At 42.3% G+C, this 17,278-nt stretch overlaps 1 protein-coding gene across 1 annotated transcript; it reads right to left on the bottom strand.

Annotated features, from left to right (window-relative positions):
- Nucleotides 1-9,804: 9,804 nt before the first annotated feature.
- prox2 (prospero homeobox 2) lies at nt 9,805-16,821 on the bottom strand (the record flags this gene model as incomplete). Its single annotated transcript, XM_083997539.1, has 4 exons — nt 9,805-9,972; nt 11,648-11,842; nt 13,185-13,286; nt 15,262-16,821. The coding sequence occupies 4 exons, from the start codon at nt 16,819-16,821 to the stop codon at nt 9,805-9,807; spliced, it is 2,025 nt and encodes a 674-aa protein (XP_083853665.1).
- Between the last annotated feature and the right edge of the window lie 457 nt (nt 16,822-17,278).

Below are 17,278 nucleotides of genomic sequence, written 5' to 3'. Positions count from 1 at the left end.
ATCCTATCTCCAGCCACATGAATACTGGAACCTCCATATTATTGTAATGCTAACCTCCAGACTGCATGCCTGATAGCCAATACTTTATCACAGCCTTCCCTTTTTTATGGGTCTGGTGTCTCTTTAAAATGATTGCCCCTGTTTTGATCTGATTAATTTTGTGTGAGCACAAACAATTACTTTTCATCTTTATCTGCTCAAGGAATCACCCCTTTTTATGGGTATCATTTATTACAGGTGGACAGCTACTTGTTTATTAGAATTTCAAGCAGCCTATCGCAGCCGAGATCTCCCGCGGTCTATATTTACATTTCAACTTCAGCTAAACAGGCATGACAAACACACATAGCAAAGGGCCAGCCACGGCCACACTTCATTTTCACACTGCCTCCTCGCAGGCCAGACGGACTGGACTTAATGCAAAAGTTCCTGACATGGTGGCAGAAGGTGCTGAGCAGGAGAAAGAAGAGAAAAAAAAGAGAGAGAGGGAGAGAAACCGAAGGAGCTAGAAACCAAGTGAGAGAGAGGGAGAGGGAGAGGAAGAGGGGGGAGGTGATGGGATGGTGAGAGCAGGTTGACTGAGTATGTATTTGAGCTTTCAGGTGAGTGTCCATCATTCAGGGAAAGAGGATGGGTTCATGGCCTCTGAAATCCATCCATGGCAAGGGGGTCTTCACAGTGAATATAAATATATGTGTGTGTGCCACGGCCAGGGCCACTCTTGACAAGCCAACAGCTGTTAATTATGAATTGGCCTGCAGAGAGGGAGACAGGCTGGTGAATATGCAGAGCTGAAGGAGCGCACAGAGCCCATGCAACACAAGTGTCAGACCCCCACTGCACCCGGAGTGGCAGGGGTTGACCTGGGTGTCAATCACTAGCACTGGCCAAGCAACAGGATGGGGATTTCTTGGAATGGACCCAAAACACTGCAGTTTGGCTCACATGGAAATGAACTTTTTCATTATTTATTTGACAGTAGCACAAGAAAGTTATTTATCATCTCATTTTAACAAATATTGGAATATTCAAAATAGAGGCTTTAGTCAAAACATTCAACCCAGTCATTTGTATGGCATTTCAAAAGTAATTTAGAGTGTTTTGTTTTTTATTCCCGTTATGATGCAGTAATTTGCCAGTCAGGATTTAATTCAGCCAGGCAGGCAGGTTAACTGTGGCCTAACGTAACGCAGTTTGTATTATAGATTAATGTGATTTGGAAGAAGACTGCAGAAAAAAAATGAAGTGAAATTATTGAAACTGCACCAGAGCAGATGTGTTTCACAGTAAAATGCTGAAGCAACCCATAAAATCCACAAATGCTCGTTTAAGCTTTAAAATGTTCTATGGCCCTGTGACACAGTGAATTAAGGTAAAAGCTAATGTCAACATGCTAATGATGACACTGCTAACCTGCCGTTGTTAAGATGGTGTAGTGTTTATCATGTTCACTGTCTTAATTCAGTTATTTAGCAATTTGGTTGGTTAAGTATGTTAGCATGTTAATGTTTTTTTGGTTAATTATCACAAATCAAAAAGTAAAGCTGCAGCAATGTCATTTGTTTTGCAGATATTTGTCCATAAACCAAAGTATTAGACAGATGACGTTTTTTTGATCTGATAAGAGAAGTTAGAGACTTACCAGAGCAGATAGTAGGCTATTCATCCTTGTGGAGTAAAAATATGGCACAGCTATTGAGCTAATTGTTTTCAATGTCTTCAGTTTAAAGTGTTGCCATGGTGCCGCCAGCATAGCTTAAATACTAATCAAGGGCTAATTAAATCAGGAAGGTCCTGAGCTGCTGTTTAAATGTTTCCATAGTGTGTCGGATTTTGAGTTACAGACACAAGTAACAAGAGTTTAGGCTCCTTTAGTTTTAGGCCTGAAGCAAGACTCATCCATCAAGCACTGATCAGCAAATTACTTATATATATATACTTATATATTTATCTATAGTGAATCACTAACACAAACTGATCACGGAAATCTTGACCTGTATTGTGATTTGGATGCAAAAGGTATACGTAAAGGAAATCCTGGACAACACTGAAACCATAATAACCTCAGTTAAAGGGAGGCTTCGTGAAGCTTATTTGTTATCCCTAAACCCCCATATATCTCTTTCCAGTCGCTGTAGATAGCCCCTGTGTGTACACACTAGCCAGTCACAGTAGGACCAGGGTTAACAGGGCCTGTGCCTTTAATGACAGGAATATCTCCAGGAATTTTAATTAATTTTCCACTCTTAGCAGCTGAATCTGCGTTAATTTCCCCCTCAAGGACTTTTATAAATTTCATCATTAATAAAATCAGACATTCAATTAGTCCCAAAATCCAGATTGCCAACTGTTTCATAACAGTCCTGGTCTGATTTTCCCTTCTTTATTAGGTTGGGGGAAAAAAGTTAAAACTAATTTCATTAATCTAATTGTCATAACTTTGAACCATCTCTTAATTAGTTCAAATTAATATGATTAATCACAATAATGACAAAAACTCATTCAATTACAGGTTTTCAATGGCAAGTGGATGTGTTGGGGGTGATAGGGGCATAAAGGATGAGGGCGGGAAGCAGAGCTGGCTGCAAGAGACGGGATTGGTTGTGATTATTCCGATGACTGACAGGTTATCAATCATGCTGCACTTTTAATAAAGGCTGCTGGAACTTCAGTGGAAGGCCTGGCTCAGTTGTCTTCTTTCTTGTTTTATTTCTTCAAAATCCTTTGGAACTCTCCTTATTCCTCCATGAAATATGATCCGCTTTTGAGCTGCACATTTTAATGAATAGAGTGGTGTGCATAAAAACAAAAATGGACTCATCCATATGTAAATAAAATGATGGCACCGCATATGATCATCTCCACAACCCCATTATTGCGGAAAATTGCATACGTTTATGCGCTGGAATGATATCACTTTATTTTCATTTGTCTGAGAGTTCGCTAAAGCTGCAGATGAGTCTGCCTGTTCTCTCTTTCCTTTATCTCCGTCTCGTTGCAGACATATGGATCTGAGAGATGCCTGCTGCTTTGCTTTCAATCAGGGCCGCCGATCTAACAAAGCAGGGGAGCAGAAGCATGTCACCATTTGTCACATGCCACTGGGGCACAAGCTGAGCAGCAGGTACACCCTCGGGTATGTTAGGCCAAAAGGGAGTGCTGCAGCTGCCAGTCTCAGGCAGGTTTCCTCTTGTCCCATGCTGTCCCCCTGGGACCAGCCACCCAAATGTCCCCAGTCACTTGTCTGGGACGATGTGACCTGTGATCCACCCATCTGGAGAGACAGAGACGGCTGCTTAGCTTCCATCACCCTGAGGAAGCAGGCTGATGATCAGGAGGCCCATATGGGGACAGGGGTGCCCCCGTAGAGTCCAAACCCCAGAGTCCTAGGTACGCTCCTTCACTCTACCTCTTCATTCACTCCAGACATTCCTGCTTTGGTGCTCTCCCTCCTGAGCTTCTGCACTGACTGAGCAGGGCATGCACCTGCCACCCCAGGTAAAGTCAACCAAAGCCAGCTGGAGCGTTAAGCAAAGCATAGCATAGATACATATGTTATGTGTCTGTGACAGTGCTTATCATGAAGCTCAAGGGCTCTCATCCTTTACCCAATGGTTATATCTCACACAGCACAGGATCCATGTCCGATGCATATCTTGTCTGACAGCATAGTTGAAAGCCTGCAGCATGACAGACATGTAAAAGTATACATTGTATACCCAAGTGTGCTTAGCGTTGCGTGCCACGGCTTTCAAGTTCCTATACTTCTGCTGTGTTTACCAGTGGTTTGTTTGCAGACCCGGATGATTAGAGGCTATTGGAAGTGATGCAGAACCAGACAGTGAGCTGTGCCATACTTTCAGGATGCTGTGACCACATGGGGCAGCATATGGAGCTATTTCCCCTTCTCTCTCTCCAGGACTTTTTAGACATGTCAGTTGGGCCTTAATCATGCATTTTTCTGCATGAGTTGAGAACTGGAGTGTCTATGCTGAGCTGGCTTCTGTGCCCTGTGGTTCTCCACCAACACAGTCAATCAATAGTGGCCAGCATCACTGTGTACACAACACGCATGCATACAAACACACGTACTTATAGACGAGCACACAAGGACGGACACGCACAAAGAGTTTACCTCAGTTCCATTTAAAAGCCTGTGCTTATTCTGTCCATTATTCAGGCCAACATGCTTTAGACCATTTCCTTATTGTCATGCTATTTAATTAGAGGAGAGTGGGAATCTGGTGGATGAGGGACTATACCTCAATAGTTCAGCCTTCCAGAGACTCAGGGACAAAAGGGGCATTTTTCAAGGTCTAAACCCACCCGCCCCTCATATGCACAGCCATCTCGAAGTCCCCAGCCACCCTTGAGAGGAAAGCACAGCTTTCCATGTGCATAAAGTTGAAATAAACTGCAGTCTGTATTTTCATTGGGGAAAGTGAACCCAATTTACACGCTGCTCCATTGGAGATGAGCACTCTAGCGTACCCTAGCTGGTAATCTTGCCCAGATTCCCCCTTTGTGTCCTGCATTATTGTTGAAATAAATAACCTTTCACTGCAATCATTGTGGGGATCTTCACTTAAATTATCGCCCCACAGATAGCTCACTCATGATCTGCTTCTATATCCATTAACTATCTGGGAAAGTGATTTATTGGTGAAGGGTAAGAAGAAAGGAATGAGGAGCAAAGCAAAGGAGTGCGTTTGGTTAGACAATAGTGCCCTCTACTGGTTATAAAGTGGACTGCTTTCAGGGAGGAGACTGGCACCTATAACGTTGTCAACACTGTTGAAGTTTTGGAAAAAGGTCTGTGTATTTTTTCTAGCCCAAAACCTGTTCATCTGAGCCTTTTAAAAGAGACCTATTTGATCTCAGTCATCAACCTGTGGGAAAAGAAAAGAAGTAGGGGGGCAGATTCACCCAGAAACACTGAAAATCTGATCCATCAACAAAACATTAGAAAAGCCAATATTACCACATTTCTTGCTTTAAAAGCCTCCTAGAATCACAGAGCGTAGCCTGGGTCCAGCTTGAGGTACAGATCTGAACATTATGCCCGCTCTCAGCATCATTTCAAGACCGGGGCTCCTGTACCTATAACCCCCCCTCCTCTTCATCCCTCCATCCCCTCCTCTGCAGTCCCTCCTTCCCCACACTCCTGTGATGTGTCGTTACACGCTCGGCTGGCTCCTCTTCCATGACAGACTGTTACTTCCTGGAGCGGAAACACATTTGATTGTTAACATCTGGGCCATTACAATTGCAAACTAGGGCTCTGTACATCAATCAGGAAGTGATTTCAAAACAAAGAGACCGTCCTCCAATCAATCTATTGGGAAGCGGGGGCATTACATGCTCCTGTAATCCCGGCTAATTAGCGGGATAATGGGAATGAGATTTATGAATCTGCTGAGGAGAGTGGAGGTGCGAGGGCACACTCAAATTAGCAGGGATGCACGCCAGCCAGAGCTGCAATAAGGAGGATGTGCTGTTGGTTTTTATCAACTTCTTGCTGCCTGGCCACCTTTGGCTCAGTGTCACTGTGAGAGGAGCATCACAGGCTGAACACGTGAGGCTCTGTTAACAGTACATCAAATCTCTGTTTAAAGAAGTAGCTGAACTTTGTATCCACCAGTGGAACATTTATAGCTTGTCAGTTCTTCCATTAAACATTTAAGGATTTTAGAAAAGTAGAGCAAATGACACTGACGGAAAATATGCAGCATGCACGAGCCAAGTGGAATAAAGACCTCTTCGCAATCATTTAATGAAAAGAAGTTGGCAATTTTATGCTGTGCACATATGCAAATGAACATGTCATGTCTGATATGGCTTGATTCCTTGTCTTGTTTTTCATGTATACATTAAAATAAGAAAACCAGCTCACACAGATGCTGATGAAGATGAATATGATAAGTAGTCCAACTGAACTCAACTACAATATTAAAAAATGTAAATCAAAAAAATCTTATGACATCCTTGAGTTGTCCTTTTTCTACCCCAGGGTGCCGCAGCACCCACTTTTGGAAGCTGTAGACGTCATCCAGTGCAGATGGGAAGGGAAGATGAAGTATCTCTTATGATTTGAATGGTATGCAGCATCCCAGTGGTTTCCTGCAGTGTGATCTTGGTGTCTGGACTGAACGTTTTACCCTATATCGTTTTTATCTCCTCCCTGTCTGTAAAGGTTAAAAAAAACAATGCTACCTCACATTTTCAAAGCAAACTAACCAAATCTCATCAAATCTTTGAGTTTTCCTTTCAACTAAAACATCAGAATCTGATTCATATTGTGACTGAAATAGAGCAGACTCTGACAAACATCACATGCAGTTTTCTATACACCCCCCACCCTTCCTCAGTGATCTGTGTATGAGTGAATGAGAGAGACTGCGTGTGTAACAGTGACTGTGTGGTGGTGTGTGTGTGTGTGTGTGTGTGTGAGGCAGCGTATCCCTGGAGGTGGCTGCCTCGGTGCCACCCTGAAGCCTCTTCCTCCCCAGCGGCCCCAGGCCTGACCTTGCCCGCTGGTGGGGGACATCTCCCATTAAAGCAGCGCATTGTGATAAGGCCATTTCTTTTCCTTCAGCATCCCTTTAATGTCATCCCTGAAATATGAAGTCATTAAGCGATATTAAAACAGTGCTGACAAACTAATTAACAGAAGACATTATACGGGATGGGCTCGATTAATCCGCTTTAATTGCTCTTTTAAATGGGGGCTCCAATTAAAATTAATAAAGATTTACTGGTGATCACACCAAACTACACCAAGAAGTGGTTGTCTGAAGGGCAGCCTAAAGTCAGCGGCCTCCATTCTCAAGTTGCACTCCCTTTTGCTCCCAGCGCCCTCCCACTGTAAGCCCTGCCGAACCGCCGGTATCTACGAGCAGAAGATTAAACACAGGGACCGTCCCAGTGCCCCCAGTCCCACAGCTCCTTTTGTCTCCAGCTCAGGGGTGTTTGATCCTGCCTTTGTCTTTCTGGGACCCTGCTAAGGAGACACCAGCTCTTCTTTTTTTATTAATATCATACTACACACAGAGACACACACTCTGACTGTGCACAAATCAGCTATGCTTCCCTAACTCACAAATGTATAAAACACAGTGCTGACAAGATTTCACAGTGTCCACTTCCCTGGAGTCTTTGCTGTGAGGAGACTCGGAGCAGTTTTTGCAGAATCCCCGAGCAGCGGTTACGTTTAGAGTGACGAGTGCACCCCTGTGTGGAGATATGTGTACATAACAGTGCCTGATGCTGCATTTTTAATTGTTGTGAAGAAAAAAAAATGAATAATGGGGCAATTTCATTTGGAAAGAAAGATATTGATCAGCTACAATACAAAAATAACAATTTTTCACGCATGCACAGGTATAAATGTAAATCATATCAATGTCAGAGGTGAATCGGTTGACTGTGAGTCAAGCTGAGCCATGTGTGTTACACCATAGGTTCACTAGATGATGCTGTTACTCTTTTCTCGGATCAGGCTCATCCACCTCCAAGAACTATAGGAGAATGGCTCTGATGATGATGATGATGATGTTGATGATGATGAGGATGAGGATGAGGATGATGATGGAATTCTCTTACTTTGTTTCTTTCTCTGTGAGAGTTTCTAAAAAACCAGCTCCGTCAACATCAGAACGTAAAAGTTTATTTCCAGACGGTTCAACATACAGCACAGTGCATCTGATCAAACAACGTTTTTCTTTTGTTTTAATTTTATCACGTCCTCTTGTTGCCTTTTACTTTTCATTTCATCTTCATTAGGAAGCATGCTCTGTTTTATCGGAGACTCTCTAATACAGAACATAATTTCATATCGTACTGTTTAAGTTGAAGCCTTGTCAGCCAGAGGCAGTCAAACAACTGAAGGTATTTTCTTTGTTTTCTTTCATTATATCAGAGGTTACCAAGTCTTGTTCAGAAAATGTCACAACAAATTAATTTGAGCAAAGCACTTTGGTTCAACCAGAGGCATTTTAATTGAGTTGAGAATATAAATCAATTTACTGAAGAAGACTGATCTAATTGAAAAGAAATGTCTATTAAAAGATTAGTGAGGTTTATTGTCTCCAGTCTTTGTCATCAACCAATCCAACTAATGTTTTAATTTCCTTAATGTTATCATTTCTGATGTAATTGGTGCTTGGGCGACTAACAGGTTTTTCAATTAAATGTTTGGTTTTGGGCACTGACGGCGTCATCTCACACTCTGACAAGAAACGGTGTACTTTTGCAAAAGTGCTCCATGCAGTTGTGCACGCTGCATTCATATCATTAACCTTGATGTTGAAGGCACATTTCATTTTTCTCTGTAAAAGTTTCAGGAATAAATTCCCCTGAAAACATACAATAATATAATACTGACAATGTGATTTATTATTTTTGATAATTTACTTTGCTCGTCTACAATCAAATTGACAGTGGATTTAATTCGCTGCTTTGACTGTCTAGTTTATGTTTAGCCCAAGGCATCAAAAGTATCCCGTCTGTGATTTTTCTGACATCACCAAACTTGTGTGTGCGCGCGGGCGTGTTTGTGTGTGTGTGTGTATGTTGGCGAGTAGCGTGCTTTGAGTGGGTGCCTGGAAGAAAGAGTCAACGGGTTTGTGGAATTTTGCTTTGGTGGCACAACTGTGATATGAGGTCACCTCGGGCATTAGTCATTAGGAGGGAATGCATTGTGGCTGTTTTTAAGACATGGCAGTTGTCCGCATCCGCAACGGCCACACAATGAATGCAGGCCTTAGAAAGTTGACTTGAATTGGCTTCAGTGAACAATGAGAACAGCATAGTTTGGGGGACATTTAACAGCTGGCTGCTGGACGTGGATTAGAGGCACCTTAGGGGCTCAGCACTGGGACGCAGTATATCCACAAGAGAGTTAAACATTTACAGCCAGAAATAAAGCATTTACCTGGGATGTCTTGTTCCTTGTAAAGACAAAAAAATGGGCTCATGTTGTGATTATTGCCAAGAAAAACAGAAACACAGTTTTATATTATAATTTAGTGCATCTTTAATTTCAATAATCATCCAGTACAATGTTTGTGACTGAGATATCTGAAAATGATTGTTCTTTACATGACTTTTATACATAATGAAACTCACTCACAGTCACTTGCATTATTTTCACATGCACATTCTGTCAAGCGAATAGTTTACAACAAATTTATAGAACATTATGCAACATACAACAGCAGCGCTTGTACAATTACACAACACGCACAGCTATGAAAACAAAATGAATTAAAAAGATAAGTAATACTGACGATAACTGCCAAAAAAAACAAAAAAAAAACTCTTCGGCTAAATAAGGCTACACTATCAGTGATTACATCTTTGTAAACAATTTTACACACCCACAAACTCAGTAACTCTCTAAATGTGTTGAGGCAGCTTATATAAGAGCAAATACTAAACAAAAGAATGAACCACAAGAGCATTAATAGTAATCAATTGTTGCTTTTTCATAAAAGTAAAACACAATATGTCAGACTATAGTTTCCTAACTTTAGAGATAGTGTGTGTGTGTGTGTGTGTGTGTGTGTGTGTGTGTGTGTGTGTGTGTGTGTGTGTGTGTGTGTGTGTGTTACAAGTGTGTATGTTTGTGTGTGTGTGTGTGTGTGCGTGTTCTTTTTACAGATTTACAAAATAATTATTGAGCCAACATCTACATTTCACCTCACTAAAATTAAAATGCACTACACTAAATGATGAAATAATACTGCTGAGGGACTAACTTCAAACGCCGTCAATTCCTTCACCTGTACATGTCTCCACTCGTGCCTATAAATAGGAAGATGTCTTGAACTCATCTGGGACATCACTGTCCAGTTTACAGATCACCTTGTAAATGGCCTTTTTCCATGAGGGGTCTGAATCTTTGGCTGCAGAAATTGCATTGTAAAACTCATGCAAGGTGATTTCTGCAACCTCCAGGAATCTGTCAGGCACCTGGAAGAGAGAGACAACGTAGAGATTTAGAATCTATTCTGAATCTTATTCTATTCAAAAAGAAAAAAGAAAAAAAAGGGTTGATGTGTTAGAAACATACTGAAGCCCTCGTCAGCTTTCTCAAAGTCAAAAATATGAAATGAAGACCTGTAGTGTGATTCTTCAAACACTCAAACTGATGAAAGAGCGCTCATCTCTTTGTTCTCGCCACATGTACAATAAATGCAATGCTGCAGTCATTAACTTTTTACTTCAATTAGAGGCCTCTTTGATTATCTACTCTTGTTTTCTTGAACCTAAACTAACGGTGCTAGTGGTGAGTTTTTCTTCCCGGGGATTCTGCTCAGCAGAGCTAGTCAGCACAGCACGTTCATGGATCCCACCAGGGCCACAGCAAGAAACTGAGGATCAATATGATTACGGTTGGTTGGTAAAGTTAAAAAATGAAACGTAGAGATAGCTGTTATGGTTTAAGCCAGGATAAGAATCTAGGAATTGCCCATAACGACAGCAGGGTCTGCAAAAAAACGCACCAGTGGATGAATAGATGCAAGGGATGCTGGGAGAAAACCACCCTGCAGCCCTTGTTTCCCATCCACTGGCCAGTTAGCACAACATTTGTTGGCATAAGTTATTTTTCTTTCCCCTCATCTCCTGACACAAAAGCATCCCTGGGAAAGGAATGTCTTGGTCCCAAGGTAAAGAAAACGGTCCCGTCCCTTTCCCACCAAACGGCCTTCTCCCTCGGAATCCACAGCGTCTTTCTCAGCATTCCGCATCAGTAGCAATCTCAGTCTCGCTCAGGCGTGCTGGTCCTCTAATCCTGAGTTGTTTTAGTGGGATTTTGCGGCTTCCTCTTCCCACAGTTTGATAAAGCATCACTCTGGAGTTTAGATAATGGCTGTAAAGGCTGGCCAGCCACAGGTGCAGTGTGACACACAGGTCAGCACATGGACATACGTGAACACAGCGTGGGCTAGGAGGTCTGACATACTTTAGCAGGTTAGTAACTGCTGATGATGAGTGAGTCCACTCCAAGCCTTTAAATGAATAGTTTGACATTTTGGGAAATGTGCTTATTCGCTTTCGGGAGGGCAGAATTAAACAAGAGGACCAGCTTAGCTTTGCATAAATACTAGAAAAAGGTGGAAACAGCAAACCCAGCTATTTTAAGGCAGTAGGTGTTGGGCTACTTCTTGGCCTCCACCAGTTGTTTAGCAGCTGATAAACACCAAAAAATAGTCCCATCCCACATAAAACTCAACTCATCATTAACATGTGAGGTTTTTGTCAGGGTGAAATATAATATATTAATTATTCAGCTTTAGAAATGAGTTTATTTGTTTGTATTTGGACATGGTTGAAGTGTTTCCCCTTGTTTCCTTTGAACAAAGCTAAGCTAACTGACTACTAGCTTCCCATTAAAGTGACACATGTGGTATCAACTCTCTACTCTCAATTTCTGTCAAGAAATGTATGACAAATATGTCAAATATTTTTGCTTTGAGGTGCAACGTTTGACCTTATGGTTCATGAAAGCAGAGTAGAATTAAACACATGTGCTGCAAATCTTTTTCATCTGTTGAGTCACCCCTGTTACAAAACCTCACACACAGAAAATCAGCTAGGATGATCAAACAATGCTAAAGAGGTATGACTAATGAGTGACACTTACATGGAAGTCATTTGCTTTGTTGTAGTGCATGTTCAGCGCCCGGAACAGCTCAGAGTCCCTGCTAACTGTGATGTCTTTGACTTCACTGATGCCATCGACTATGGCCTGGCGGGCAAACTTTTCCATCTGGATGTAGTAGAACTCCCTGAAGTTACTGAACCACTTGATCAGCTGGGACGTGATGCAGCGGTTGAACTGGAGATGGAAAGAAAATATAGTGCAATGTGTCATTAAACCAGTCGGAATTGTTCAACACCTGATGCCTCAATGCTGAGAAGCATCTGTGACAATAAATCGCTACCTTTTGATGAAAAAACTTAAATCATGTTTGAAATGAAATATGGGAGGATGAAAAATATTAATCTCTGTACTATTCAATTAAAAAATCAAATGGTTTCCAATGCTTTGACAAAGAAACCGTTCCCATAATTGACTGAAAACCTGCATTCAGTACCTGTAGGGCAGAATGCCACCTAATGGTCTGTCACTCCACGCAACATTAATTGCTCTGATCTTTTCCCACCAATGTGCGGGGTGAAAAAACATCTGTCAGAGCTCTGTATTTCTAAACTCAGTCTTGACATTAGTCTTGTTATTCTATCTCATCATCCAGAAAGACAGAAAAAAAATGCCTAAGGGCTGGGCAGGCATCAAAGACGCTTCTTCTCTCTGGTGTGGTGGGTGAGAAAGCGGGAGCATAAGGACAGAAGGAAGCTTCCCTCTCATTGACTCAGGCTGATAGGATGGAATCAGACACTGGGATTAGGTGCTCTTTTGTTCAGTGCCACTTCCCACCACAGGATTGTAAGCAAGGAGGAGACGTTCGCAGGGCTGCAGCAACAGCATCCTCCCCCCTGACCTCGGGGGTCAGAGCAGATTGAGGGACAGGGGCCCCCGAACTGGCTCAGAACAGATCCAGGAGATGAGATAGGAGAGGAGAGAGAAGGTGTTTGGAGAGCAGCGGAGGGGAGGCAGGAGAGGAGATATGAGCGGGAGCTTGGGCTACAAAAAGAAATGTAAAAAGGGAGTGCAGAGATCTATAGGACGAATGAATGAGAAAAGCTAACAACAGGATGCAGATAAGGAGACAAGAGAAAAGACAAAAGGAGGAGACAGAAGAGGACGCATGACACGAGACCAAGGCCAAAACACACAGGATGTTGTATTTAGGGCCAGCTCACCGCCGCCTAGTTGCTGCTGCACAAGTCTCTAATACCAACTCTCTGTTGACACTCAATAGCAATGCCTTTCCTACAGAGTCCTTTGTCACTCCATTTGCTGACTGGAGTGGCTTTTTTAAAGAGAGAATGCCCCTGTATCTCCCTCTGCCCCCAGGACATACTAGCAGCTCAGTGGCTTTGTTATTTAAACCCTCTGCGTTTTTGTTTCTCTCCTCCGACACACTGCTGATTTTTCTGTCCCAAACACACACTGACAAGTAGATACCGGGGAGTTAAACACAGGACAAACAAATATGCTGCTTGTTTGATATTTGCAGTAAAACGTAAAAACATTTTGCAAAGAAAAAAAAAATTACCTTGACATCAGGGAAGAAAGTTTTCAGCACATTGGAGCTGGGGTAGCGGGTGTAGAAGAACATGAGCTTGGCCTTCTTCAGATGGCTCGGGGTGAGACCCTCCTGGATGTTCACATTTAGGTCAAGGCAGAAAAAACTGACAATTAAATATAACGCACAAGCATACAGTCCTGTGCAAAGTGATAGTAGACCAGAGTATTGTGTTGCCTCAATCTTCAGCTAAATTGAATTTCGCTAAAGAACAGCTTGGCATTAACCAGGGAGTCAATAATGACCCTAACATGTGCTTATTGGCAAAACAGAATTACGAATTAGATTAGGGATTTTTAATTAGAGAGGGAAGCACTTCATGCCTGGCAGTTAAGACAGCTTGTTTTGAAATGTTGTGAAAAAAGGAGATGATTTTCCGATATAATTAAGTTGATTTAAAGACAGACATATGTTGCTATATATCTTTCCTCTAGAAAAACCCTGCAACAATGTAAAATTCAGCCACAAAAAGATACAATATTACAGATAATTTAAATTGATATATTTCTTAAGTTATGTGGTATATTTTGAATAATTTCAAATGTGTTAAAACTATCCATCCACCATTTGTTCAACATACTATATAAGCCTACTACTACACTTTACAATATATAGCAGCCTATGTGCTTTATTGCAAATATAAATAAATGCAATTCTTTCTCAAGTTTTCCCCCCGTGGCAATGAAGATGCTCAGGAGCGTTTCCTCTGTAGTCCACCACCATGCCTTAGGTCAGTTTTAATATTTCCTTATCAGGTCACCACACCATCCATGTATTAGGGAACCCTACCTTTGAAATAAGGAAGTTGGGATGAAAGATTTATGTGGCATTGTTCAAAGAGAAGCAGATCTCTTTGCACTGTAAAGATAAAACAAACCCTGTCTAATGCTTTGCGTCAAGAGAATCAACAAAACTAAACTCAAATTTTAGGACTTTTTTTTTTTTTTTTTTTTAACATTGTTTACTTTACAATGAGCAGGGGGTAGAGAAATCATTTATTTCAATTTACTTGAAAGAATGATAAAATGTAGATATTATTTCAATCATACTGATCACGGACATCAGCAAACACGGAATTTGAAAAATGTTATTTAACTTTACAAACAATGGAGATTTTTTCCCCCTGAATAGAACAACTTATGGCTGATATTCATTGAGGCTAATATTTAAAAAAAAAAAAAACCAAAAAAAAAAACACTGTTATCTTGCACTCTATTTTAATCATGCACATTCTGACAAAGGTATCCAACAACAAATGCTCAAGACAAGAGCTCAAGTGTTGTGGTTGGGAGGCACTTGTGTTTTCCACCAGCACTCAGATGTGACCTTTTAGATGCACCCCTATCACTCTGATGATGGAGAAATAGATCCTGCACCTTTTCAAGTCTGAAAAAACGACGCTTCCTGAAACAGAAACCAATGCTTTCTCTGCCTTTGAAAAATTGGCTTTTGTTCCTGGCAATTCTTATCAAAGCCTTGTATTCCTTTTTATTTGTCTTTTTCTAGACTTAAAGTCATTACTCTGCTCAGATTAAAGAAGATGCTATAATTTTCTATGGGGTTAGCAAGATCAAAGAAAAAATTCTCCTTGAAGTTTGTTACTGGAACTGCCCATGCTGCAATGAACCTCAAGCAGCCATTGTTCAAATGGAAGAGCTGAATATAGGGAGATGTATAAAATAAAAGGTACATGTCTATATATTTATTTTTTATATAAATAAAATAAAACATACTATGATTTTAATTGTGATGTTTTGACATCTGTATTTTCATGGAAATTCTTAGGTCTGTGCATGCTGATTTTGTTCAATTAATCAAAAAACAAAATAAAATGTAGTCATTAATTATTAGCTGCTTTATATTTTCATGAGAAAGTTACAGGATTTTTACATCACTGCACCTTCAGCCTACAAATATGGATATCTTGAGTATTATCTTCAATTTTGGCAACAAGAATAAGATACTTCTTCATTTTTAACCACAATTGTACATATTGTTTTTTTTCTTTCTGCACCACTGTGGCTCAGACTATATGGTGAGAGTGAAAGGATATATTGAGAGACATGTAGGGGTTTCGCTCTGCCATGCTCTGCAGTTCACCACACTCGATCTTCACGTGAGGGAGACACAGATTGTCGACCGTCACTGCTCCCAGGGCGGAGGGACGAGCGTGGTGGCCGAGGTGGCTGGACGTCACCTTGGACCTCATTGCGATGGTGTCCCAGGGCAGGTCCACTGAGTCTGGGGAGGTCCTGTCCATTGACGGGGGCATGCAAGGCAGACCCCCGAAGTTGGAATGAGGCCCATACTTGAGAAGGTGTTCTAGGATCTGGCTGTCGTGCAGAGGGGTGCTGTAATTGAACTGAAACGGTGTCTGGTGCACAGGATAGGGCCTCTTCACTGTTGGGGTGACTGAGCTCAGGGGGGTCACTGTCGGCTTGCGGACCACCAGCGACAGTGCCTCCGTCTGGTCCTGTGGGCTTTGAGCCTCGGAGCTTTCATAGTATTCCAAAGCACGGGGTTTGAGCGCACCCTCCTCGGACTGGGGCTGCTCCTGGGTGGAGCTGGCCTGCTGGCTCTTCCTGTCTGAACCCATGCTCATCTGCATGTCTGGAGATGAGCACATGCACGGCTGAGGGGACAGCTCCAGCCCCGTGGAAGACGCCTTCTTGAACACCCTGTCAACACACTCATTCACAGCCCGGGAGAGCTCCTGCTTCAGGGCGTCCTGTAGGTTCTGACTCTCTCTTTGGTGCATCAGATAACCAACTACTTTCATTTGGTCCTTACACTCTGCAGTCACCCTGCTGTTCTTCCTCTCAAAGTCATCTTCAGCGCTTACGTAGCGCGACTCTGTGCTTTCTGCCAAGGCGTCGTGCTCGACAGCCATCTCTCTCTCATCTCTGTCGTCGTGTTCAGGATCGTCCTGGTTGTAAACTTGAAGGAACTTCTCCTGGAGCTGACGCAGAAGCCTCTGCATGCTGTGGAGCTGCTCTTTCAACTTGTTACACTCCTCATCTTTGGTGCTACAGCTCTCGCTACTGCTGCTCCCAGGTCTTCTGGTCGCCGGTCCTCCGACACTGTGTTCCTGATGCTGAGGCAACCTCTGTTTACGTTTGTTCTCCCTGTATGCCTCCCTGGCCTCCCTGGTGTCTCTGGCATCTGTGTCAGACTTCTCACTGTCTCCATGCTGCTTGCCGTTGGGCGAGCCGGCCATGACCCTGATGATGTTCTCCACCCTTGCCCTCTTGGCCTGCAGGTGGTCAGTCACAGGATGCTCTCCATCCGGACTGGCACCTGTAGAGATGTGACCGCTGGGGGAGGCAGCTTCCACTGTGCTGTCCTTTGAGGAGACGCTGCTCTGGTCCTCCTGGCCGGAGTCTGCGGCAGTGGAGCTGGAAAGGTAGAAATGGCTTTCATCGAGTGCCCTCTTGCTGTGGATTGTCTTGCGGAGGAGCTGAGAGATGATGGAGCCGTTGGAATAGGAGGCGAGAGGCTCGTCGTACATGTTTCTGCGGAAGCAAGGGAGCATGACATCAGGCTTGTCGTCCTCGATGCAGCCTTCACTAGAGGAGTGCATGCTCTGGTCAGGAAGACTGAGGTTCATGCTCATTGGGGCTTCAGCTCCACACGATGATGATTATGAGTTAAGTGAAATTTAGGAATCTGAAAAGACACAAATTAAACAATTAAGATAATAAACAATGCAAAAAACAACAACACACACACATTTTTTGAATAAGAAAAATATAACCCTATTTTTTTTAATCCTTTATGTGTTATTATTTTATAGTATTGCTTATTGTACAATTCACATGTGAGTAAGACTTCCCACTGTCAGCTATGACAAAAGTATGTTAAGTCTCTATAACTACATTAATTTGAACACATCACATTAATCTTATAAATAAAACCTTCAGGTAATTCTGTTCTATTGCTTATAAAGCTCGTGGATTTAATTAAAACTGACTACATTAGCAAGGAAATGTGGTACCACTGTTACATACAATGGGAAATCAAAGAAATGTGCATTATTTTCAAGATCCTCATTTCTGTTAAAATAA

The sequence above is a fragment of the Trachurus trachurus genome (assembly GCF_905171665.1).
Source record: "Trachurus trachurus genome assembly, chromosome: 22".
Taxonomy (NCBI): domain Eukaryota; kingdom Metazoa; phylum Chordata; class Actinopteri; order Carangiformes; family Carangidae; genus Trachurus; species Trachurus trachurus.
This window is presented reverse-complemented; position numbering and strand designations above follow the sequence as displayed.